This window comes from Furipterus horrens, unplaced genomic scaffold (genome assembly GCF_987537825.1).
Source record: "Furipterus horrens unplaced genomic scaffold, mFurHor1.1.pri manual_scaffold_10, whole genome shotgun sequence".
NCBI classification, from domain to species: Eukaryota; Metazoa; Chordata; class Mammalia; order Chiroptera; family Furipteridae; genus Furipterus; species Furipterus horrens.
In genome coordinates, this window is record NW_028327180.1 from 82,469,072 (window position 1) to 82,495,759 (window position 26,688).

General features: G+C 42.8%; 1 protein-coding gene across 3 annotated transcripts in view; it reads right to left on the reverse strand.

Moving 5' to 3' along the window:
* The window catches only part of PDE6A (phosphodiesterase 6A), a 48,062-nt gene that overhangs the window by 16,241 nt on the left and 5,133 nt on the right, over positions 1 to 26,688 (reverse strand). The window contains exons 2-14 of one of the 3 annotated variants that reach the window (XM_090288395.1): positions 23,887 to 24,039; positions 23,100 to 23,189; positions 22,315 to 22,455; positions 19,641 to 19,715; positions 14,888 to 14,952; positions 11,074 to 11,140; positions 9,206 to 9,253; positions 6,614 to 6,763; positions 5,887 to 6,030; positions 4,008 to 4,073; positions 3,643 to 3,789; positions 2,630 to 2,737; positions 670 to 779 (exon numbers count right to left, since the gene is read on the reverse strand). In XM_090288395.1, coding sequence (XP_090144521.1) covers positions 670 to 779; positions 2,630 to 2,737; positions 3,643 to 3,789; positions 4,008 to 4,073; positions 5,887 to 6,030; positions 6,614 to 6,763; positions 9,206 to 9,253; positions 11,074 to 11,140; positions 14,888 to 14,952; positions 19,641 to 19,715; positions 22,315 to 22,455; positions 23,100 to 23,189; positions 23,887 to 24,039 — 1,364 coding nt within the window. Of the gene's footprint in view, positions 1 to 669; positions 780 to 2,629; positions 2,738 to 3,642; positions 3,790 to 4,007; positions 4,074 to 5,886; positions 6,031 to 6,613; positions 6,764 to 9,205; positions 9,254 to 11,073; positions 11,141 to 14,887; positions 14,953 to 19,640; positions 19,716 to 20,228; positions 20,325 to 20,345; positions 20,385 to 22,314; positions 22,456 to 23,099; positions 23,190 to 23,886; positions 24,040 to 26,688 lie in introns of those variants that run through there. The other 2 variants (XM_090288394.1, XM_090288392.1) reach the window with 2 other exon arrangements.

Here is a 26,688-nt window from a genome sequence, read left to right on the forward strand (position 1 = left end):
ATTATTTACTAACTTCTTGGCTTAAATTAGTTCAGCAGGTAGGAAGGGAAGGAAGAGCATGGGGGTATTGAATATATTAGTTTCCTGTTGCTGCTATAACAAATGACCACAAAGTCAATAGCTTAAAACAATAAAAACATTATATTAAAGCTCTGGAGTGCAGAGTCTAAAATGGGTCTGTAGGGCTGCCTTTCTTTTTGGAGACTCAAGGGGAGAATCTGTTTCTGGCTTTTTCTAGCTTCTAGAGGCTGCCTGGATTCCTTGGATTTTGTAGCCTATCTTCCACTTTCAAAGTCATCAGTGCAGTACCTTTTTTCCTCTTGACCTTGACCTCCTGCTTCCCTCTTATAAGACCCTTCTGCTTACATGGGATCACTCAAATAACCCAGGCTAATCCTTGTATTTCAAGATCATTCACTTCATTATATCTTTGAAGTCCCCTTTGAATGAAGGCAACATATTCCCAGTTGCCAAGGATTGGGATGTGGACATATCTGGGGGCCATTTACTCTGTCACAGGAATTTACCCAGGCAGGAGGAAGTGGGAAGCTGTGGACAGTGGGACTTACCCACTGGCCGATGAGTCTGCCTGGAAGCTGTTCAGACTTGGGTAATGAATTCTAGGGGTGGGAGGTAGGGAAGAGGACTGCTGGATAAGGGCCGACTTACTTCATCTGGTAGAGGTTGTTGGTGCCTCTGTGGTCAATATCATGACAGAAGGCAGCAGTGACCATGGCCAAGGCCTCCAGGTCTGTGAAGTATCGTTTCAGGTTTCCAGTCTGCAAGGGCAATCAGAGGGGCCACTCAAGGTAGGTGCAGGGCCTGGAACTTGGAAACATAAATCTGATCTTGGCTCTACTCCTGTTGCCACAGGGTGACCAGAGGTTTGCCTGGGATGCAGGACTTTCCGTGCTGGAACTGGAACAGTCCCAGGCAAAGGGGGATGGTTGGTCACCCTCCCTACTCCTGAGTGACTTTAGCTGGTCCCATCTCTCTCTAGGCCTCAGTCTCTTAATCTGCACACTAAAGGTAGAGGGCATTGGGCTAGATGATTGTTGAGAATCTTGCAGTCATCAGGTTATAGGATTTGGAGGGTTTTTGAACACGGCCACACTGGTAAAGCTAACCTTCCAAACCTGGTCTACCAGTTTAAGCACAGCCTGGAAGGATCTTTCCCTGCGCCTCCCTCAAATACTTAACTGCTTATTTATGCTGGGTGTTGGAGTAGAGGGTGGGGCACATCCTGGAGAGGTGATGCTGACTCTGTGACTTTAAGAAATAAGTCAAGTCCAAGTGGCGTCACTGTCACTTTCTTTGGTGACCTGGCCAGAATTCCTGCATCCAGGCTCTAGTGCCTACTCTAGCCTGACCATTCCAGCCAGGAGAAGGACTGAAAAGGAGGCTGGGCAGAGGCAGAGATTTGCCTCATAATCTGGATGGAAAAACACTTTTAAATCAAGTAAAAAGGACTCTGAACCCTTTAAGCCAAAAATGATGGACACAAATACATATAGCTATGTCCATCCAAGGACCCTATAGCATTGTCTGTAATAGCGAAAGGTCAAAAACAACTCCCATGTCCAACACTGGGGGCTGGGTAAAAAAAAATTTATGTGTATTTCAACAATGCAGGATACTGTGCAGCCATTAAATTATATCATGAATAAGCCTTGAAAATATTATGCTGAGTGAAATAAGCCAGACACAAAAGGACAAATACTATATGATGTACTTAAACAAGGTATCTTGAGGACTCAGATTCATTCAGACAGAAAGTAGGATGGTAGTCACCAGGGGCTGGGGAATGTGGGGAATGGGGAGTTGTTTTTTAATGGGAATAGAGTTTCAGTATGGGAAAATGAAGACGTTCTAGAGATGCATAGTAGTGATGGTCACACAACATGTGAACGTAATTAATGCCACTGAACAGTGCATCTAAAAATAGTTAAAATGGTAAATTTTATATCTATTTTACCACAATTTAAAAATATATAAAGAGCTCTGGCTGGTGTGGCTCAGTGGACTGAGCACCGGCCTGCGAAACAAAGGATCACTGGTTCGATTCCCAGTCAGGGCACATGCCTGAGTTGCAGGCCAGTCCCCAGTTAGGGGCGCGTGAGAGACAACCACACATTGACATTTCTCTCCCTCTTTCTCCCTTCCTCCCCCTCTCTAAACATAAATAAATAAATAAATAAAATCTTTAAAATATATATATATATGGTATATAAAGAATGTGATTGGTGTATTTATCTATTTTCAAGTGAAAAAATAATAGTACAGAGTAATATTATTCAATTGGTTATAAATAAAATAAGGTGTGTGTGTGTGTGTGTGTGTACAAATATGTTTTGAAGTTTCTAGAAGAAAGTTTGGAAGAAGCTGTGCCAGGGTTATCTCCAAATAACCAGACTGGGGTTGGGGGTAGGCCGCAGCTTCCTTCACTTTGTATTTTATGTGCTTCTCTATTCTTGGAATTCATTTATGCTAAGCGCGTACTCTTCTGCATAATTTTAAAAAGCAATAAATAGAGAAGAACAATGCTGCTGCTGCTGCTGTGTGGGGCTGGATGGGGTCCGTCATCTGGTGCAGTGGGAGCCCCCCGCCACCGCGGCCCTGCTGCGCGTACCACCAGCAAGGAGAACATGGTCTGCCCCACGTTGAAGCCGTGCCGCCAGTTGTGGTAGGTGATCCTGCGGTAGCCCTTGCTCAGCGAATACATGAACCGCACCAGCGCCTGCAAACACGTGCACATCAGTGAGGCAGCCCGCACGGGCCAGCCGCCCTGCCTGCTGGACCAGAGGGCAGGGACTCGCCGTAACTATAATAATGCTGTGCAAGCCCTTTGCAAACTGCTAACCACGCTGTGGAAGTGGACGTCATGAAATCAGGTGGATGGGAGCCACTCCACTTATTTCCACCAACTGAGTTTCATCAGTGATTCTCAGGCTTTGCCCCAGAGAACTACTGGCCTGGAGGAAGCTAACATGAATTTTGCGGGGAAGGAAAACAAGAGGGGTCTTTAGTTCAGTGGTTCTCAAACTTGAGTACACATCAGAATCACTCAGAAGACTTGTTAAAACACAACTTCGGATTCATTAGAGCTGGGGAAAGAGAGAGAGAGAGAGAGAGAGAGAGAGAGAGAGAGAGAGAGAGAGAGAGAGAGAGAGAGAGAGAAAGAGAGAGAGAGAGAGAGAATTTGCATTTGTTATATTCTCAGGTTGTGCCAATGTGGCTTGGGGTAATACTTCGAATCAAATCTGGGAAATCCTGCACAAATATGTCTTCCCCTCTCTGTCCATCTCCATCCCCCTAGTCTGACAGTTAGGAATTCTGCAGGAAAAAAAATCCTCTTTAAATTGACTTAATCCACATTTCCCACCCGTGTTTGACTATAAGACCTTCTTTTTTGCATTCCATGGATAACAGCCTCCCGAACTCAGTGCCTGAGAACCTACCTCAAAACGCCAGTGCACCCCAAATGCCACAGTTCTGAGAAACTGTGTGTTTCTTTTTTGATAAATGATTCACCCGAGCAACATGGCTAATGCTTTCAATCTTTTTAAAATATAGATGAAGTTAAAATTTACAGATTGAGTTTAGAAGGGGGAAAAGCAAAGAAGCAAGAAGGCCAGACCCTACCTCCTGCGGAATATGAAACTTGTCCACCACTTTGAGCTCATAATACATCTGTATCCCACATTTCACCAGCTCCAGTTCCGTCAGGGGCAAGTCGCTGAAGTGGAATTTATTAATTTCATATTTCTCTGCATCTGGAAGCTCTTCTTGCTGTGGGATGACCAGAGTCAAGTGATTAAGGCAAATGGACTGTTTCTGGGTCTCTCCATGTCTCCCCCTCAGCCCTGTCCTCGTCCTGGGACTGATGGGGGGATCAGAGCAGAGCGGCAAGGGTTACTCTTTGCATAGGCCCCTGCCACTGCCATGCACACACCACGCATGCTCTGGAGGGCACCTTGTGCTTATTCTCTGTCAGGGCCAGTGCTCACCAGGATCTCAGCCAACTCCTCTTCCTCACATTCCCACGGCTCCTTCCCATACACCTCTCTGGTTTTCTGCACAAAATAGCAGAGAGAAAAAAATCAGTTATTATATTACATTTAAGGTCTAAATATGCTTTCACTTTTACATTTTCATTTTTCTTCTTCCTCTAAAGTCTTTGCAATGGGACCACCAACTCAGAGGGGCTGCTGTTTAGCACTCACAGGCAAGCAAGTTCAAAGTCGTGGGCTTTGGAGCCAGCACCCAAATTTGAGCTTTGCCACTTACAAGCAGTGTTATTGAATGTCTCTGACCCTCCATGTCCTCATCTGTAACATGGGTTCAATAAAAGTATCTAATTGGTGAATTAAAATTAGATTATGCAAAGTTGTATTACAAAAACATATATACAGCCGAATTAAATCTGTGATGAACGTAAATCACTGCAGTGCTTGGCACATTGTAAGCACTAGGATTAAATAATATTATTGTTGGTATTATTATTGACTGGGAGTCAAGAGGCCTTGCTCATGGTCTTGGTTCTTCCTCTCACTTCTGTGTGACTTGAGGCAAGTTCCTTCCCTCTTTGGTCCTATTTCACCACATACCAAAGGAGAGAAGAACCTGGCACCAGTCACTTGTTTTTTATTTCTTGACCCAGAGGAGTCTGTTAACTTTTAACTGGTTCACTGTGGCTAGGTCTCCATAGGGTTCACATACCCATTACTTGGTTGAAATGATGGACTGAGACAAGTAAACCATTCATCCAAACTGTACTTTTTCTCCTTTCGAGGTATCCATTACGGGGATGAAATGCTCAAATCTGTTGTGGTATGTTCCCAGCTTAAGAAATCATGTCTGAAAAATTGGCCCATATTGTTTCAACTTGTGAGGTCTCTAAGCAAGGTCTTAAGAACTCAACTAGACATCATATCCAATTCCATTTCACTAATTCAACTTACTTCTAAATTCTTGGTCTCTTTGAGACCAAAACCCCAAGGATGATAAATCACTAATTATCTCAAATCTTGTTCAATTTCCCATACCAGGTAGGACTCTCCTCTATAGCATCCCTGACATATAATTATCCAGCCTCTACTTAGATACATCCTTTGTTGGGGTGTTCACTACCTTGTGAGGCAGCCCATTTATGTGCATGGTAGAGAATTTGCTCATTATTCTGATAAAGGTTAAGTAAGACCTATTTAATGAACTGGCTGATTTGAGGACAAGGTACTTCCCCATTCTGGGCCTCGATTTCTTCATTCCTACAATGGGGATAGAAAGTCTTACCTTGTCGACCTTACAAGACTGCCATAAGCATCAAACACTATAATTGTGAAATTGCCTTATAAACTGTAAAGTGGTGAAATTCTGGAAGGGCTCCCTACTAATATCTAACTCCCTGTTTGCTCACCAAACTCCTCTATAACCTGATCAGCTCTTCTAAGTCAGCTGACCCCATAGAGGGTGTCTCTGAGAAACTGACCATTGTCCACTGGTCAGTCAGAGAGAGCTTCCTCTCCGCAGAGGCTGTTTGGATGACTCCATCCTTGGTACCAGGTCAGCCCTGAGCACAATAAAAAATAGTTTCTAGAGTTTGGTAAACCAAGGTCTGGCCCCAAGACTGAAGTGACCCTTCCTAGGACAGCTGTCTCCAGGCCACACAGAGCAGCCATTATGTATGACTCTCTGGCACTTGTTGATCCATCCATTCATACATCCCACTTGAGGGCCCACAGCACCCCTGTGCGGGGCAGCTGGAGAGAGCAGTGAGCAAGCCCACACTCATCTCACAGGGTTTTAAATCCCGCCTTACTTTGGCCACATCTCCAGGTCAAAGTCTCTACTAGAGAAAGAACAAGAAAAGAAAAGAACTTGACTCACCAGAATTTTTTGGATTTCCTCATTGTCACACTTCACGTGATATTTTACCATGTCCTGGAAAATATCTTTCCTATTTTCAAGTTTGTTCATTGACTCATAGGTGTCAGGATTTAAGACAGACCAGCCCAGGAATTGAGTCAAAGACTGAAAAAAAAAAAAGGAAAGAAGAAAGAAAAAGAGAAAGCAAAGATCAGAGGCAGAACAAACAGTTAGGTTTGATCCCCCTTCTGTAACTTTGGGCAAGACTCTCTGAGCCTTCATTTTCTCAGGTATAAATGGGTTTGATAAGCCATGTACTGTCCTTCTCAAAGAGATGTTATAATGGTAAAAAAAATGCACAGAAATGCACTTTCCATAAAGCACTAACATCCATAAAGCATCATTCTTGTGCATAAAAATGTCACAAAGAGGAATGTGTTGTGTGTATGAGGGGACAGGGGGTAGATGGGAACTCCCTGAAGCTGCTCTAAAAGATAAAGGTTATTAATTTTTAAAAAAGGGAATGTGGATTTCTCTGACAACATGTGGCAGCGCAGAAATGAGGGTGAAGAAGGGAGGCCTGGAAGCTGAGTCAGGGTAGCACTGATGAGGTGAGCTCCCTGCCCTCCACACGACAGGGCAGCAGCACCCTAAGGTCCCCACCATGCAGTTTTGGAAGCCAAGCTTGTAGCAAGCTGACGCTGAATGTCCGAATCGCAGCCTCAGAAGACCTCCTTGAGAACCATACCTCCATGAGGGTCTCATCCATTTCATCAAAGGGTTTACCATCTTTGCGATTGTAAAATGTGGCCACCCCAACAATTTCTTCCTTCTTGTTCACAATGGGCATAGAAAGGACATTTTTAATCATCCATCCAGACTCATCCAGAGGCTCTTTCTACAAGAGAAGAACCACAGTGGGTTTCCTTGAGTTCCAGGCTACAGAGGCAACTGTGATGAACTTCATGCTGCATCGTGACCTTGACTGACTGAGGGGACGGCAAGAGCATAGACTTTGTTGGATTTTGCCTGGTTTCAGTCACCAAACAAATGCCGTGAACAGGTAGCCCATCTGGTTGCAACTTCTTAAGCCAAAAGTCAGGTTGTTTTCATTCTTAAGATGTCAGGGCCCTTACATGCCAGGCTGTGGGCTGTGGGCTGTGGGCTATGGACTGAAGATATAATGATGTGCACAGATGGTTCAGAGCCTAGTGTTTCCGATATAGGCACTGACCACAGGGGACTGGCTTAGAAGGAGCCATGTTGGGGATTCTTGTAACTCTGAATTAATCAAATAGATAGACACCTTTGGCATGTCATTTCATCTCCTGGGGCCTCTATATGCTCATCTATAGATGGGGACAGTAGCAAGAGAATGTGCCTCATCAAACTAATGAGAAAATAGGGGTGAAATTTCTTGGTCAATCATCGGTGCCCTTTGTGAGTCACTTCCCATCTGTCTGAGTCTCACTCTCATCATTTATAAAATGGGGATCATTGGACTATATAATTTATAGACTCTTTGCCCACTGATTCATCAAATATCTTACACTGTGCAAGGAACTGAGCGAGAAGCTAGGGAAACCAAGGCAGTTAAAGCACAGAGGTAGCTCATAATCTGGAAGATAAATGAGTAGTTATGCTGCATGTGGAAAGTTCTTTATGGTACTGAGGGAGCCAGAGGAAGGAAGAAAGTCAAAGAAGGTTTCCTGGAGTTGGAGAGTCTTCTGGTTCAAACATTTCAAGATTCTTAAGGTGGCAAGATGGTAGTTGTTATCATTTAACACTGGAACTCAGCACCTGGTAGGAGAGTGTTCCCAGAGGGAAACAGAACATCCCCAAAGAGCACAGGGCTGTAGTTAGGAAATGAGTTCAAGAGCTGCCTTCTCCCAACTGTTTACCTAGACTTCAGGAAATTCCATCCCTCTGAAGGCATAAGGAAACAGATTATATTGAAAGTGAAATCAGAGAACATTAAAGGTTTTGAAGCAGGGAAGTTACTTGATGTAACCTATGTTTAAAAAAAATTATTCATGCTACTTTATGGAGAATAAGTGGGAGGGGAAAAACTAGAATCTAAAAATAAGATCAGGTTTGGTTTACTAATGCGGGTAAACTGTAATTCATGGGGTGACTTAGGTAAAGAGCAATTCTGTTGTGGTTATTATGATCAGGGTAACAAGTTCCAGCAAGAGTTGAGGCTTGTCACACTGATATGATCAAAATCACAACACGAGACCTACAATTGTAACTTTGGAAGTATGTTCTGTCCAAGCTCTCTTTCGTAACATTCTTTAAGGAGTAAAAAATAATTCACCAATTTTCTTGGCTTTTCTTTTCTTTTCTTTTCTTTCCTTTGCAATTATTTCCTGATTGCTAACTATTTGTTCTTCTTATGCCCAGTCTGGGAAACTCAAATATTGACAGGACACCTAGAGCTAAAGAGGTCAAGAAAAACAAGACTCCACCTTTGACCAAAAGAAGATAATATTTTGCTGAGAGGAATTAGTCTAAAAGACAAGGAAGAGTCATAAAAGACGAAGGAAGATACATTAACAGAAAAATTTCTTGGTGTGGCCTTCAGGCCCTACATGATCTGGCCTCTGTCTACGTCCCCTGCTACTCTTCTCCCCATCAGCCTCTCAGATTCGCTGGCCTATCTAGTTTCTTCCAATAAGACTTCTCTTTCTTGAAATCTTTCCTTTCTTTACTGTCAGACATAATTTCTCAGGGACACATCCCTTGATTCTTCTCAGATGAAGTCAGCCCCATCCCTGTCCTGAGAGATTTCCTCCTCAATCCCTTGGCCCTTCTTCTGACCAGCTTCTTGCCCTATAAGATCAGAGCTCCCTGGAGACAAAGACGATGTCTGTCTGGTCCACCACTGTAACCAGGGTAGCATTGTGTCTATATATCTGGCACAGAGGATACCTTTCATAAACATTTGTGGAAAGGGCAAATAAAGTCAATTGAAATACTAAGCAAGATTTCTTAAAAATCCAAAGGAGGCAGAAATGATATTCAGCCAGGGAAAACAGAATAAAACAGTTGAGGTTGTCATTGAAGGGCAGAGGGGATTTGGGCAGAACATGATGGTTAGGGAGACACCAGCATAAGCAAAAGTCCTGAGGCCAGAAAGCAAAGGGTGTGAAAGTTAAAACCTAATGAGACCTTGGAATTCACCAAATTAACTGCTCGTCCACTTCCACGCACACATGATGTTTTTTTCTGGCTCATGTTTCACTTGGTTGAGACTGTTCCCCAATAAAATAGATATGTTCTAATCCTCTTTGGGGAGAAAAATATCAGGTGACTAATAAAGAAAATAAAAACGACTTACCTGGAATTCAAAAATGTCCTCCGCAGGCGCATTCATGATGTTACAAATCTGAGAGCCATGAAGAGGAATAATGGAGTTGTTCTTAGACTTGACAAAGTACCACATAAAGCAATGCATGCTATTTCAGAAACATTGCATTCTTGCCCAAAGCATTCACATTCTTTTCATCAGGTAGACATGCTCAAGGTGGTTTAGAATTATTAACTGAGGTTACTGGACAGAAAGCTACCGCATCATTATTTCTTAGCATCTGCTTTTCTCCTGAGTCATTTCCAAGCTTTGAAAAGGTAAACACTACAATTTGTTGTCGTTAAGAGCTATGTAGTATCCTGATTTATTGCCCCCCCTTTTGTTGCATATTTGGGCTGTGCCCTGTTTCTTATTTTTATTAATAGGAATAATGCTACTCCAAACATCTTTGAATCAATTACATTTGGGTTCTGTTTTGTTTGTTTGGTCAGGAAAGAGTGTTTCCTTGGGGTATGAACCCCCAAATAGAATAAGGAATAAAGAGTGTTGCAGGGCTGTTGTACAGAGCCAGATTCCTCTCCTGAAAGTCGGACCACCTTACTCAACCACACAGATGGGCCTTAGCTGATCCCTCTAGTCCCCAACTGTGGGGCTGCTGTGTACAGTTGTGCGTTGTGTGTACTGCGCAAAGGCATATGGCTGAGGGGACAACTGGGAATTGAAATTCTCTCTGGTCTTGACTTGCAGAGCCACGCCCCCAGCCTTTCTCTTTTCGGCTGTTGAGAAGGGACGTCTTTCTCTAGTTCTTAAAAAGGCACCATATGGGCTTACAGTGACCCTGCCTGTCCCAGTGGGCCTGACCCTTCTGGGGTCTCAGAGGGTGCACTGTCCCTTCTCCTCTGAGAACTGCACATCCATCCCTCTGGCCTCTCCTTGGACCAGTCCCATCAGTTGCCATCATTCTCTGCCGATCCCTGCCCTCTCCAGGGGCTCTGTCCCTCAGCCCGTGAGCACACTTGAGTCTTTCCCATCTTTGACAGTGAAATCATTCCTTGACCCAGTGTGGTCTCCGTTGCAACCATCCAGGCTTACTCCTCTTTCTCTCACATTCTCTACCTCCTCATTACCCATTCACACCTCAGCAGACCACACACTGGTTTCTCTCTTCACCTTGCCACCAGATATGCTCTCAATGGGCACACAGATGTCCTCCACATTGCCAGACCCAATGGGGTTCTTATCTCACAGATCACTTTTGTCACATTTGGTTGTCTCCGTTGTTGAACCTTTACTTCCTTGGTTTCCATTTTACTCCCTACACTCTCCTAAGTCTTCGAACACCTCTGAAACCTCCTTCTGTGTCTGTGTGTGCCTGGGTAATGATACTGGGGTAACTAGGTTCAAATGTGGGGGTGACGCGCAGCTAACAGACATGACCCTTCTCTCTGGAGAGGAGATGCTGTCACTCCGCCCTCCACCCTGAGTGGGTGGGACATGGTGGGAGACAGAGTATTTGGGCTCTGCTATCTATTGTATGGCCAGAAACGGGGCAGAGATGAGGGGTTGGGAGTGGCAGCTAAGTCTCTGGTATGAGGTTGGGATTTAGTCCGTGAAAGAGCAACCAGTCATGACTTTGTCCCTGACATATGCATAAGTATCTTTATTTGTCAGTGAGACTATATACCTTTCCATCTAAAGATTGTTTCTTTGTATTTCATATTTTCTCAAATGTCAATTTTCTGTTCCTCTCCTTGGACCAACTCTCAAGTGAACTGAGAAATGAGAGAATCGGGCTTTTAGACATCCACACTTCTCATTTTTTCCACTCTCTTGATCTGAAATCTTTTCATTCTTCCACCTGATTTAAAACTCTCCCTCTTCAAAGTTGTTTTACTTACCAGGCCATTTTGGGCAACGTAAGTGGGGAGACCGCTTGCTAAAGCCCAGTGGTCAGGAGGTGGATTCCTGTAAAGGCCAAAGGTAAATGGTAATTTTTTCTATAGGGACAGTTGTTCTTCCTGCACATCTGGCGGCTCCCAGCACCCGCTTACTTTCACTGTATCTGAATGAGTCCCACATCTCGACTAAGCATCTTAACGTACAAATTTAGACACTGAGGCGAGAGTGATAACTACATTTTATTGATTGCACACTGGGTTTGACTAGCCAAGAAAAGTGACAACATTCATTCAACAGATTGTTATTGGCTGCTGAGCAAAAGCAGATATCATCTTTCCCCGTTGTTAATACTTATACATGGAGAGAGAAAATATCAGAGAGAGAATGGGAAACTCACCCATGTTGAGCTCCTACCACATACCAAGCACAAAGCTAAGTGCTTTACATGTTATTTATCTCTCACAACAATATTACAATGTTTGGCATTACTGTCTTCTACTTGTTCATGGGGAGAAAAAATACACACGTGGAAAAATGCATTAAAATCAGTCGTTTGAAAGTGAACATCTATGAAACCACACCCACAACAAGAACAACCTTGTCCTCCCCTTGGAAGCCCCTGACCTGCCTTTCCAATAGCAGCCTTCTCCCTAACCCCAAAGATAACCACTGTTCTGACCTTACAAATGATTTCTTGCTTTTCTATAGTTTTACCACCTAAGTATGCTTTCCGGTACCCTCTGGTTTAATTTTCCTGTTTTTCAACTTTGTTCGGATGGAATCATACAGTATGTATTGTTTCATTTGGCATTTAACTGCTGGTGGACATGCATGCCCCTTCAGTTTGGGACTCATACAAACAGTGATGCTATGACCAATCTGATGTACATGTGCCCTTGATTCTACATGGTACATACCTATGAGTAGAAATGCTGGGTCAAAAGATGTGCATGTCTTCAAGTTTACTAAATAAGGCCAAGCTGTTTTCCAAAGTGGTTGTACCCATCTACACGCCCATCAGCAGTATATGAGAGTTTCCTTTGCTCCAGGTTTCTGTCAATACTTAGTATTTTCAGGCATTAAAAAAAAATTCTTCTTAGAAAATTAAGAAAGTTCTCTTTTATGAGGACAATTATGTCATGTTTCTCTTAATATGGCAAAATTATATTGATTGATGTTTTAAAATGTTAAACCAACTCTGCATTCCTGGAATAAACCCATTGAGTCGTGATGTATAATTCTTTTTAGTTATTATTTGCTAAAACTTTATTTAGGATATTTTAATCTATGCTTATTCACAGGTGAGCTTGGTCTGCATTTTCCTTTTTCATACAGCCTCTGTTGGGTTTGGGTATCAAGTTTGTAATAGTCACTTTTTTGATATTCTCTTGGATAATTTGTACAAAAATTATTTTATTTTTTATTTAAGTATTTAGTAAAACTCTCCCTGAAGTCATCTAGACCTGTAGCATCTTTGTGGGAAGATTTTTATTTATTTTAGTGCTATAAGACTATTAGGGTTTTCTATTTCTTCCTGATTTGTATTTAGTAGGTTTTATTTTTCTAGGTATTTGCCTATTTCATCTAGATTTAAAATATTTTTGGCATAATATCCCTTTACTATCTTTTTAATGCCTGTGTCAGGGTAGTTATTCCCCCTTTTCATTCCTGATAAAGCTCATTTGATTTCTTATTTGGTCTTGCCAGAAATTTGTCAATTTTATTAATCTGTTGAAGGAACCAGCTTTTAGCATTTGCTCATAGTTTACCTTTTTCTGCTTCATTAATTTCTGGGCTTATCTTTATTATTTTCTTTGGATTTATTTTTCTGCTTATTTGTTGTTAATTTCCTGAGATGATGTGATGAACAGCTTCTGTTTGTCCTTCTAGATCTACTTGCCAACCTGTTCCTCCTTGTCCCAGGAGGCCAATCAGTAGGGACAACATCAACAGAGCTCCTGGCTCTAGCTTCTGGCTGAGTTTGGCCCAATGGGGAGACCTGGCCCAAAACCAGAGGAAGGTAGAACACGGAGGTCAGGTTATTTATTTCCATGTCCCTGCAGCAAGGTTGCTTTGGGTCACTATGTTCCTTGACTGAAGGGCAATGCTTTCTCAAGGTGGCCTGCTCTGTATGACTTTTTCTCCTTCCAGGTTCTAGGAACATCCTTTTGGGCCCAGAACTGGTGACAGAATCACCACAACTAGCAACTAGCACATTCTGTTGGGGTACCTTTCAGTCCCCCCACACCTCTGAGATTTGTCCCTTTGTAAATAAGCTCTCCTTGAGTTATCCTAATTTGAATGTGACACCTATTATCTGTTGAGACCATGACTCATGGAGGTGGGTCCATTGTTCATTATTTCTCAGCTTTTAGTCCTTTCTAATGTGTATATATGGCTGAAAATTTCACCTTAAGCACAATTTCACTTCATCACATAGGTTTTGACAGGTACCACCTTCATTATTTTTAGTTCAGAATATATCCTGACTTCCATTGGTTTCTTAATTTACCCATGAGTTATTTGGGAGTGCATTCCTTTTTTTTTCAGAAGAGTATTTCCTAGTTTTCTATTGAATACGAGAACTTTTAAATTAGCTTTCTGTTATTGTTCAGTTGTGTTATTCAAATGTTCTATATTCCATATTTGTTTTTTAGTTTGTTCCTTCTATCAATGAGCAAACATGAATTTGTCTGTGTCTTCTTATATTTTATCATCTTTTTCTTTTGAGGCTGTCTTATTAAGTGTATACAAATTTAGAATTACAATAGTTCCCTATAATATCAAGGCAAATTCACCCCTTTATCTTTAAGGAGTGACTATCTTTATCTCTACTAACACTCTTTGACATAATGCCTACTTTTATCTGATATTAATATGGTTACATCAGATTTCTTTTGATTGGTATTTGCCTGGTATACCTTTTTTGTTCTTTTATTGTCCACCTCTCTATATTCTTATCTTTTAGATCCATCTCCTGTAAACAAGGGATGGAGTATTTCTCATTCCTAGGAAGTTATCAGTTCTTTGACAAACTGCTGTTATTATGCAACAGAGAAAGATAAAATGCTTCCAACTAATCTGTAACACAATGCTTTTTGAACTTACAATTACTACTTTATTAATATCGACGCAGCTCTTTTAGAATATAGATATAGATTTGTATCCTAGTTTATACATTTTTCTGTCTTTTTGTGCTGTGAAAAGCAACTTTTGGTTTCAATGTTGCATCACAGTATAATCTGTTTATATGGCAATTAAATTCAACATGGATATAACCAACACTACACGTAACTCAAATGAAGTGAGAGTAATATGAATGGTTATGACCAATTTCTCACATAGGCAAGCAATAGCAACTACATCTGACTACTGTCTGAATGACAGCAATCGTACAATGTCATTGATTTTATTTCATAAATGTCAAGAAGTAGAAAACTGTACATCTTAGAATCAATGAAATGGGAGACATTTCTTTCTTACCCAGCATGGCAATCTTTGTCCTTTAACTGGAACATTCGGTTGATTAGTATTTAAAGTAATTAGTGATATATTTGGATTGAAATATCACCTTAATCTTCACTTTGTATTTTTTGTATCTGCTTTATGTTCTTTCTAAACTTTTATTTTGCCTTCTTTTGGTTTGTAAAGCATTTATTTATCATTCGATGTCCCCCTCTATTAGTTTAGATGGCATAGACCCTGGTGGCCATTCAGGATGTCTACTAATATTCTGACTCTCACTTCCTTTTGGGAACATGATAGGTTGGTATTCCCTGTCTGCCTGAAGTTACGTATGGTCATGTGACTTACGGGATTACTTTGATGTCTTCCTTGCCGTGCAGGATGTAGTCAATAACCTTGTAAAAGTTGATTTCCTAGGCCAAAGAGATAGAGAAATATATTTCTTTAGAGTCTGAGACAGAACTTCCCCAGGAGTATGTCCAGGAAACAGTCCTTGTTTTTCACTCTGTGCCCCGTGGTTTTCCGGAAGCAGCAACCTGACTCTCTAATGGTGTATCCCGGCTGCCTCCGCAGCTCACTGTCCTCGGCTGACTCTTAGGATTTAGTCCCAGCTCACAGTGGCCAAGTGAGGGCTGGGATCTGGGGCTGGAAAGAAGAATGGAAAGCGCTCCAAGGGGATCTGGAAGTTGAGCCCAAGGAGAAAGAGAGAGAGGCTGCTGCTGCTGGAGTCTCAGAAGAAAAAGAGGTAGAAAGGAGGCTCCTGTCCCAGTTAGCGTCATTGTGAACCCAGCCATCCTCCATGCAGGGCTCAGCCGTCTGGTCACAGCCCCCTTTCTCATGTGTTCCTACCACCCAACTGCTCTTTTTGCCATGTCAGCTCTTCTAGACCTATCTTCCCAATCACGCCTCATGCCTCCTAACTCACTTTCCACCTCTTTCATCCTTCTCGCTTCCTTGCACCATTAAAACTCCCATATCTTAGAAAAGATCTGTTCAATGACATGATCCTAACCTGTAGTTGGATACTGGCACATGGCTCTTTTCCCTTAGCTCTCCAGGGAAAATTCCATTACCTTATTAGACCCTTGGAACTCTCAGGTGTGACAGGCAAGCATTCAAAAATGAGAAGAATGAGACCCGGAGAGAGGGAAGGACTCATTTACAGTGTACTAGGACCAGAACTTTAACTTTTATGCTCAGTGCTCATTCTGCTATGTCACTTAAGGTGACAACTTAAAATAGTGTTTTACTCCCTGTGTCACTCTCACCTAGAACAGGGTGATTCAAAGCACGGTCCCTGGACTGATAACTGTCTGCAAACTATTTGTTGCTGTTCCTTGATGACATGAAAACCAAAACTGAGAGTTGGCATTTAGAAACTTTTATAGCAGTTTGACTAAGTTAGGTCTCTTGAAACTAATAAAAAACGGGGCAATTAATTTTTGTATATTTTCTTAAATTTTTATTTTTCTAGTTAGATAGTTTTAACACATTTAGAAAAATATCAGTCCAAAATGGATTCGAAATTTTCAAAGTTCACTGTTTTTTTTACTACAGGTATTTTGAGAATACCACTGCTCTAGATATTTACATGTAGAAACCTGGGCCCCATTCAAGTCTCCTGACTCAGAACCTTCACAGAGAAACATTCTTGATCCAGTCAAGGGTGTCTGAAAGTCCATTTGGTTGACAGGTGATCATGACCTTCTTCAGGCCCATACGGGAGAGGCTCTGCTCTTCAATGGCCAACACTGGCAGCAGCTACAGTGACTGAACCCTTCCAGGAGGCATGTCCTGTCTAATCAGGAGGCAGAAGCCAGAGAGCTCTTCCAAGGATGTCAGCTGCCCCAAGGTAGACCTGAGCGCCCTCGAGTAGGAAGCATCCAAGGGGAGACCAGATGAGTCTCACAGCTTGATGAGACGGAGCTAAGAATAGCTCTAGAGCAAAGACTCATGCTCTACTCTTGGTTTTACTCTGTGTACTCTCTGGGCCTCAGTTTCCCCAGCTGCAAAAATCAGTAGTATGTGTGTGTTGTTGCTGTTACTCGCCAGGGCTCTTTTCCCAAACAAAGCATGGGACCTAGTCATCAAAAGCCGATGCAAGTGGAGCCGCCTCAATGGCAACACAGTTGGGGACAGAGATTCTCATCTTTACTCCCTCTCCTTCCCTTCCTTCCCTTTCCTGCCTTCCTCCCTTATTAATGCCTGGCCAAGGCAGCCACTGTGTAAGTCCAGAGTTCTAAGACAATCAGAGAAATGGAAAAAGTGGACCAGATATTCCCTAAAGCCCCTCCCAGATATAATTCTGAGATGTGGTTGGAGAGTTAGCAATACCCCTCCAAGATTAAAATGTACATATCCTTTGACCCAATAATCCCACATTTACAATAGTAATAAATCCTAGAGATACACTTCCAAATGTGGGTAAAAGCACTATTTGCTTCATCCAGGGGTCTCAGTCAGATTGTTTGTAAAAGCCTGGAGACAACGTAATAGCCATCATTTTGTGTGTGTGTGTGTGTGTGTGTGTATGTGTGTGATTCTATTACACTTATTAAATAATGGTTTTTAAAATAATCTAGGAAAGGGGAGAAGGGAGAGGATAACACAGTTGGAAATCCCTACCCCCTGACACATAACTAATTACATTTCAGCAACAGGACAATCCTGGCTGAGGAGAGGGCAGCAAGAATCTGGAAAAGGTGGAGGTAGAAGCCCGAGGAGAATAAACCACAAGACTCATTTCCCTCACCCCATTCCTCCAAAACAAATTGAGTGCCTGCATATAGTAGCTACTCTGCATGTCTCCAGAATGATGAGCTATATGTGTGCTGAAATAAAAAAGATACCAAAATATGGTTAAGTAGAAAAAGTAAGGCACAAAACAATCATCACACACGTAGAGGGTGGTAATGGTGGACACACACATATATACACACATCCAGGAATATCTGGATATCCATACACATTTCTAAAACGACAGACTGCAGACTGTGTCGGCCTCAGGAAGCTGGATTTCTTTCTGTTCCCTTTTGTACAGTGTGAGCTATTTCTGTGCTCATGCACAGTGAAATGTAAGCAAATGTGCTAAGAACATTTTTAAAAAGTGAAGTCGTACCATGTAAGCAGTTCGATAAAGCAAAGGTGGCTGCTGGGACTTTGATGAGCTAAGTTTCCACCTGAGAGAAGGAGGAGGAGGCTGATTTCTGTGACCTTCTGGACCTTCTGCAGGTCTTTGCTTTAAGGCCATCTGTCCTTGGGGCTGGACTGCTCCCTGCACTCCCAGGCAAGCTGCCGGCTTCCTGGGCCCCACACGCTGCCTATCCAGGGTGTTCAGAGTCTCCTTTAGAAAAGTTAGAAATGGATGTGTTGTTTTGAAACCAACAGGAGAATTAATTTGCTTTCATAGAAAGCAACAAAAAGATCAGTGTGTCCTAGGAAAATATGGCTTTTTCCATGCACTGTAGCTCAGCCAAGTTGCCTTCAGGGCCATATTCACGTAGGAATTCACCAGCCTTTGGAAAATCAAAACTGAGCCCTCAATGAGCACCTTTATTACCTTCCACCTAGGCTGTTAAGGCTGTGGCTATAACACAAGGGTCTTTCAAAGAGCCACAAATGCAGCCATAGTCAAATCATCGTGCATGGAAATGTACTAGTTTTAAAACAAGTGCTATTTTTGGGGGTTTTTTCCCCCCATAAAGCCCAATCAGCCTGTATAACTTTTGAAAAATTGAAACACAGACACGTACAATGTTTTAATTTTAAAAGGAGATGAAGCAAGGGGTAGCTGCATTTGGGGAGCTCTAGATCCAAGATCTGGGGAGGTTAATTAGTCAAAATCTGGGGAGGCTGATTAGTCAAAATCCTGACAGGAGCTGTATTTTGAATGTGAATATGACAGATAAAGCGAGGGAATGGTGTTAGAAGACAGAAGGGAATGTGAGAAAGCATAGCTGTAATGTCAGTTACCAGAAAGAAAAGCATCCTGGACTTTAATTTAACTCCCTCCAGACCTCCCTCTATTCAACTGCCAGTTGGGGAATGTGAGGATACTTCCTTCATAAATTTATTGATGAGAGTAAATGACACAATTCAAGTTAAGGGCCCGGCAGACAGTGAGATTCAGCCCAAGTAGCCATGGTTACTGGAGTGCCTACTGTGTGTCAAGGCATGATTTACTTTAGTTACCACAGCCCTGCTAGGTCAGCTTGATTACCCAGGCAGTCCAGACGAGGGAGGAGAGACTTAGAGAGGATCCTCAAGGCCACAAAACTAGCTGGCGGAGCAGGGATCTGAGCTCAGGCTTTCTTCCTCCAAGCCCACGCTCTTCCCAGAAAAGGATATGGATATTTGTGGGAAATACCTTGATTTTTAAGTGCTAAGCTATCAGTTCAATTTTTTAAAGTAAAAAGATAGATTTTTAAAATGTATGTAGCCAAACAAATTTATCTATTCACTGGAATTGACCTCTGGCTTCCAATTTATATACTCTCAATTGGATATTAAGGATATTTCTAGGTCTAATAGTCTATAATTTCGAACTCCTGCTAGGCAAATTCTTGAGCAAATTGCTTCATCTTTTTGGAGCTATTTCCTCTTTTGTGGAATGAGAATGTTGATTCCCTCTTGGGCAACCCCACTAAGTTACTGTGAAACTCTAACAAGATATTAAAAACATTCCCTGGCCAGTGTGGTTCAGTTGGTTGGAGCACTGTCCCATAACCAAAAGGTTGCAGGTTCAATTCCTGGTCGGGGCACACACCTTGGTTGTGGGTTTGATCCCTGTTCCGGGCAAGTAGGATCCTGGGTCTGGGCGCCTACAGGAAGCAACCAATTGATGTTTCTCTCTCTCCCTTCCTCTCTAAAACCAATGAAAAAAATGTCTTCGGGTGAAGATAAAAAAAGAAAAAAAGTGTTAAAAACACCTTGTAAATTATAGGACTTGGCAATAATGAGAGATTATAACTTCAAGGGAGACAACCCAACCAAGAGAAGATAAATACTCTAGTGATAAAAAGAGTCAGCAGTTTTTATAGTGCTTTACATTTGCATTTCATTAAACATTTTATCATATTGAGCAGGCCGGAGAGAGACCTACCCTTCCATCTGGAGTCCTGGGACCAGCATAGGGTGGAACCTCCCCCATCAGGACTGGCCACACATCAAAAAATTCCTAGGAATGAGGAAAACAATAATTACATGTCTTGAAAATACATGATGGAAAACACATGAAAACAGTAATTACAGATCTTGAAAATACATGTTGGAAAATACGATGTCCCTTGCAATATCATTTATAATAGTGAAAACTTAGAAACAACCTAAGTGTCCAATAAAAGGGACTTAATACAATAAATCAATTATAGTACATCTAGTAACAGTGATGCTACAGATGTGTATGTATTAATTAAAAAGGTGCCTATGATACTCTGATAAGTGAAAAACATGAGGTGACAAAAAATATAGACCATGTGACCCAATGTTCAACTATATTTAGGAAATGCTCTCAAAGAATTCACAACAAAGCATTATCAACTGGTTTTCTCTGGGGGATTGGAATGAGACTATAATTTATTTAGCAATTGTTCCATAGTAAAATGCATTGCTTTTGTAATCAGGAAAAAAAGTATTTTCCAGATAAGAATGAAAAAACAATGGTGGCAAATATGGATAGATATATTTGTACCTGAGATTCAACAAGAAAGATGATGTGTAGGACAGCTGGCACAGACATGGGCAAAGGGAAGAGAGAAAAGGGCCAACAAAGTCTTTGCACCATCACTCAGACTCGGGAAGAAACTACCTGAGACGCTGCAACACGCTCTTGCCTGCTGCCGCTCAACTGGTTTCCTACTGTATACAGAGCTGCACAGCTTGGGTGGGGTCGAGCCCGGACCTGGCAGAGGAGGCCTCTGTCCTCCAGTGCCCTCTCTGTTCATTTGCTTATTAATTTTCCGGGACAGTGATAGATTAGTGCTGGGTTATGGTGGATAGGATGCCACACCCTCCTGTTCTTGGCCTCTCTCTTATTTGAACAATTTTGTCATGGTGGTTTGCCTTGGCTAATACCATCCAGAGGACGAGCAGAAGAAGCCAGGTTTTTTTGGCCACTGACAACAGGATGAAATTCAGTTCTGGGTGAAACATGAACTGGAGCCCTCCCTGAGCCCCACAACATACGTGCTGCTAGATATACAGAGATGGGTAAGGCACAGTGTGTACCCTGGAGAACTGACAGTCTCATGGAAGTCACAATCAGCTTCTCCAGTGACTATAATGAGGTGGCTGGGTAAAAACCAAAGAAGTAATGGAAGAAGAACACGTATTAGAGGAGCCCAGAAGAACAAGTATTGTACTTTAGGCTGACACTATCTGTGTTAAACACTGTGTGGCTCTGGAAGATTGTCCCAAGGAGAAGAAGTTGTCAGCAGGGAGTTGGTGGAAAGTGGGGCGTATTTATGCCTGCCTTCCTCGCTTCTTCTTCTCCTTCTCCCTCTCTTTCTCCTCCTCCTTCTTTTTCTTCTTCTTTCTTTTATTTTTTGAACAGTTTGATTGAGATATAATTCACCTATCATACAATTCACCCAATTAAAGTGTAATTCGGTGGCTTTTATTGACTTCTTTCATAATGTCTATAGATTAGGTAAGAGCTTAACTTCCTGGAGGATAGGCTCTTAGCGTGATTGTAGGCAGCCCAACCCACCTCTAATTGGTAGGTTGTTCTGTCTTTTGGGGATGATTAAGTTAGACTATTCCTGCTGAAGTGTGACTTCCCCTTTTGAGAGGGAGTTCAAAAGAAACAGAGGGTAGAACACTGCAGCATACAGCAGACTGCACCTGGGCCAGATCCTTTAAGGTGCAAACTGGGCACCTTAACGTGGAGTTCTTTTAATTCAATTCTTTTGATTTAAAAAAAAGAAACATTCATTTGTATGAATCCATTCATATGCTACTTTCTGAAGGATTATGGAAGAGTTTATTGCTACACTAGATCTAGGGTTTTTTTCAACCCCAGATTCTGTGATGCACATATTCATTCAACCAAATATCTGGAGAGTTTCCATTGGTCTGTGCACCACGCTCAGCACAACGAGGCATAAAAATGAAATTGACAGGAATCCTGCGTCTGGGCTCTCTGAGATAGGCGATGACAAATCTAAATAACTCTGGAAATCTGTTCCAAGGCAGAAAATTGTTAGGCCCAGGAGGCAGAGACATTTAGAGAAAGAGCAAAGTGAGAGTTAGTTTGGGAAAACCTGGCTGAAAAACAATGCGAGTGGCCTTATCAGGCGCTTTCTCCTCAGCCAGTGAGAGTATCTGGGGCAAACATGGCCCCCAGGCACTCTGAGGGGCCAGGCCTAAGCATCTGCCTCCACTTCCATTGCCTGGGTCAGCCCTGGCCCCTCCAAACCAGAGGAAAGGCTTTGAGGGCATTTTCTGAGAGTTCCTGAAGTCAACAACTTTCTTCCTCCTGGACTTTCACGCTGTGTAGAAACTTCTTTATCATTCACCTACAGCAACTCATCAAGCCTTCTTCTCACACACACTTTTTATTTTCTAGCTGACATGGGAAGATATGGGTTGTCTTTACTCACCTGTGCCCTAGGTTGACTTTTCCCCATTAAATGTTATGCTCCTCCCTTTAGATAAAAACTAAGAAAAACTTTCCACATCCTCCCAGCCTCTTCCGTGTGTGACTGAATGGGTGACCCAAGCCTGGGCTCCTCTCTGTGTGTATTTAACCTGTTCTTGAAAAGGTCCCCTCCTCTCACCTTCTGCTTGGTCATGTCTAAGAGCCCCACAGAGTATCTGTCGCAGTTGAGGAAGGCTCGAACTGTGTACAGGGCTTTGTGGAACTGTCTCTCGATGTCCGTGAGCTCTTCAAAGACTTTGCTCCCAGACCACAGCAGGATCTGAGGAAACACCGAAACACAGAGTTTTCGAGGCACAAAGCAGCAGCTCACTGAGCTAGAGAATAATAGCAACTCTGTAAAGTTCTCTATAGAGTTTATCTCATGTAACCTTCACAAGAATGCTGAGAGAGAGACAACATTATCCCCATGTTATAGACAGAGAAACTGAGGTTCAGGGAGGTGAAATGACTGGCCAGCTTACAGCCCTTTCCATTTCTTTTACCTCACAGGTTGTTTAGAAGAAGAATAATAACAAGCATTGATGGGCATATGTGCTCCACACACATCATCTTGTTCACTATATAATAATCTTTTGAGGTTGGAACCATAATGATCCCAATGTTTCAAATGGGGAGACTGCAGCTTGTGGAGAATAAATGATGTACTCACGGTCTTAGAGATAATAAGTGGCTTAGCAGGGATTCAAGGCCAAGCTATCTGACTTGAGAACTGGTGCATACGATCACTCTGGAATATAGCTTTGTGAACATGCACTACCCCATAATACCAGGGGTGTTGGGCAGAGACTGTGTGATGGTTCCCAGGTGCTTGTATTACCACCTGCCTCTCTAGCCTGATCATGTTGCTGCTTCAGAAAAACAAAAAAACGTGTCAATCCCGTTCCCTTGAGCCAACCACCTTACCTGGCCACGCCGAGTCTCACAGTTGTGCAAGTAGCTCAGGTGAAACACCTTCATAATTAGATTTGCAAAATTGAGATACTTGAGGAGAATCTGAAAATCAAAGAGCACAAAGGGAAATAGATGAGAAGGAGAAGTCCCTCCTCTGGCCACTTCTAGCATCAACAAAAATCCTGAATATTTTAAAAGCTTCGTCAGAGGCAATTTGAACAGACGGACCACGGAATGCTGACTAATAACATGGTGCATTGTAAGAGTATAAAACTTACAGAATGTAGAATACCAATACTGATAAGGTATACTAATGAAGAACAGCTATTTATTGACATTGCAGTTCCTGTAATAAGTTATTTTTGTACGTTACCTTATCTCATCACCACAAGTACCCCAAGAGATAAAGACTGTAAAATGATTCTCATTTTAAAACTGTTTACTTTAAATCCCAGAAATTAGACACCCAGCTAGGGAAAGCCCCATGTCATTGTTTCTTACAAACTAAGTTAAATTAAATTAAAAAAACAACAACAGAGGTTCACGGAAATTAAGTAACTTGCCTAAGTCAAACAGCTAGATATTAGCAGAGCCAGAACAATCATCCCTGCGTTCCTGGCCCAAAGCCCAAAGTCTTAACTATTATCCTGTACTGCCTCCCCCAGAGGGCATCAGATTAACCACCTTGTCTTACAGATGGGGAAACGGAGGCCAGAGCAAATAGCAAGGTTCAGAAGACTTCATGAGCTGGGGGAAAGGGCTAGCCTGACCACCCCAGCAGTTCCTAAAGCATTCTTACCTCTTCATCCTTCTTGGTGAAGTGGGGCCCGTCCACTTTATTCACAGCCATGATTACGGCCACCACGTCCTTGCCATTCATTACGGGGGAAGCCAAGATGTTCTTGGTCTGGTACTCAGTGAGGGTGTCCACGAAGTCACAGAAATGTTCATCCTGAACAAAGGCAGAGAGACAAGCATGCACGGGCAGATGAAGAACAAAGACAATAAAATACTCCAGAGCCCCAGGTGTACATGGTAGGGGGCGGGGTGAGGAGGCTCACTCTTCTCTAGTGACAAGAGAATGAAGACATTTCTGTCTTCTCCCCTTCAGCAAGGTAAGGCAGTCAGAGAAGATTTCTGCCCTGGAAGCCTCTAGAGCTGCGTGGAAGAAGAAAATCTGAGATCTACCCTACTAAGTAAGGGCTGTGGAGGAGATGAGAGCAAAGCACACAGAGGCTCTGGGGCAGGGGCATGAAGGGGCTAACTTTGCCTGGGGAGGGAAGTTTAGAGAAGGCTCACTTGAGTGATGACAGTTAAGCCCAAAGTAGAAACCAGAATGAGAAAAGGACCTTCGTGAGTATAATAATCCCAATTGCAAGCAGGCATTGAGTCTGGCACTTTACCACGTCACCTCGCTTTTAGCCCCCCAAAAACCTGTGAGACGGGGACCATTAGTACCCTTCTTATGGAAGGGAGAACTGAAACTCAAGAAGGTTAACTTTACTTGTGTGTGTGTGTGTGTGCACACATGTGTATGTGACTCCAAAACCTGCCCTCGGCTCTGCTGCCTTTTGGGAAAACCTGGATAAGTTTACACCTGGGTCCAGGTCATTGGACCAAAGAATATGTTACTTTCAGTACTTTTTTAACAATCCAGTTTTAGCACTACACAGCCAGTCCAATGGATATTCCATTCTACCAATCTTAATGGGAAGCCCACAATACATTAGGCCTTATGCTAAACACTGGAGATACAGGGAAGACTAAATTTCAGGCCAGTTTATTGATAAATCGGTAATAGTAACACAGGACCTAGTGGTCAGCTCAAAGCTGTGAGCGTACAGAGGAGCACGCACTCCCACACCCCACCCCTAAACCAGCCTGGGAGACCAGTACAGGATGGTGCAGTCTGTGTGTTTAGAAAGAGGAGACAAATCCTGAGTTGTTATCTTAAACCCAAAAGAGTCCCCCTTTTTGTTTCCTGGTAGCACTGGAAGGTGTAACAACTGTCAGCATTGCTTGGGACACAAGCCAGGCCAGACATGCAAACTCATGCTGTTCTGAGAATGGAAATGTATTTCACAGAGTCAATTCAGAGATCTTTGCAAGAAAGGAGCGTGCAGAATCTTTTGCATGATTCAGAAATTCTGAGTGTGATGCTCTGCATCTTTGGATTTCTTCCAGATGGAGTGGGACTAAATAAACTGGCAGCAGCATTGTTGTCAATAAAACTGTCTCAGACTGGTGAAGGGTGAAGGAATTAAGAGGAGCCTGTCACACTGTGCTTGAATTACCATTCGCGGATTAAGCAAAATCTCTAAAGAGGCATTAGCCACAAAGCGTTTTCCATGTCCTTCTCGAAGGACACTGATGAATTCCCTGAACCCAGGTCTGGGTGGGGCAGACTCAGATTCACTTCATGGGGTCACTTCAGTCTCGCAATATTCGCTTCACCTCTACCAGGGAAAGCAATACGTGGGTCTCGCCTGCATCTGAGGCACATGTTACTAAATCCAGCAGAACCCGCTTTCCCTCTGAGTTCTCAGCCCTGGAACACCCCTCATGAAGAATACAGCTACCAGTTGACTGGCATTTGCCCATTCATTGTCATCCTTTTATCCTCAGCATATAAAGTATTCTAAGTCACGTCATAGAACCTCAGATTATCAAAGGCAAAGGCACCGTAGAAGCATTTAGCTTAGACTATTTATTTAAAAGCCCAGGAATCAGGTGCCCAGCTAAGGAAAGCCCCAGGTCATCCACTTTTTCTGTTAACATTAACAGAGCTCCTTCTGTAAGTGTGGTAGGTACTGTTCTAGACCCTGGGGCTACAGCAGCGGACAAGATGGTGAAACAGGAAAGGCAGACAAATGGAGCAGGCAGACAGAAAGTGAGTCAACAACTAAGCACTTTCCCTCCAGCCTGTGTAACTGCTTTGAAGGAGAAAATGTGGATGATGCTTTAGAAGCGTTGGGAGGGATGGCAGGCTGAAGCTGCTTTCGTCAGTGAAGGTGGTCAGGGGGCTTCTCTGAAGAGGTGGTCCTGAGAGCTGAAGAATCAGAGGAACCAGGCAAGTGAAGCACATTCCAGACAGGAAACACGGAGAAGGCAAAGGCCAGGGTGGGCAGTGATCTGAGAAACAGAAAGCCCAGTGTGGCTGGATGGAGCACGGGGAGGAGGAGGCAGAGTGGAGGGCAAGAAAGTTAGGGGCATGGGCAGGGCCTAGGCAGCAGGGCCTTGGAGGCCACTGTACAGGGATAGATTTTATTCCAACGCAGTACAACACTGCTTCTTGTTCCCAGGTTCCTCAGCTCCTGTTTCCAAACATTCACAGTGCCAAGTTCTATTGTGGCTCATGATGAGATCTACTATTTATTGAATAATAATGATGTATTAGGCCCAGAGTGAGACAACTTAAATATATTGTCTCATTAACTCTCACATCAACCTGTTACCTAGAACTGTCACTTTGCCTGTTCTATAGACAATTCCCTTGCTGGCAAGTGGCAGAACCACTTCATTCATTGACTCATATTTTCTGACCGCTGGCTCTGTGAGAGGCACTGGATACACTAAGACTGCTAGGAAAATTGAGGTTGTT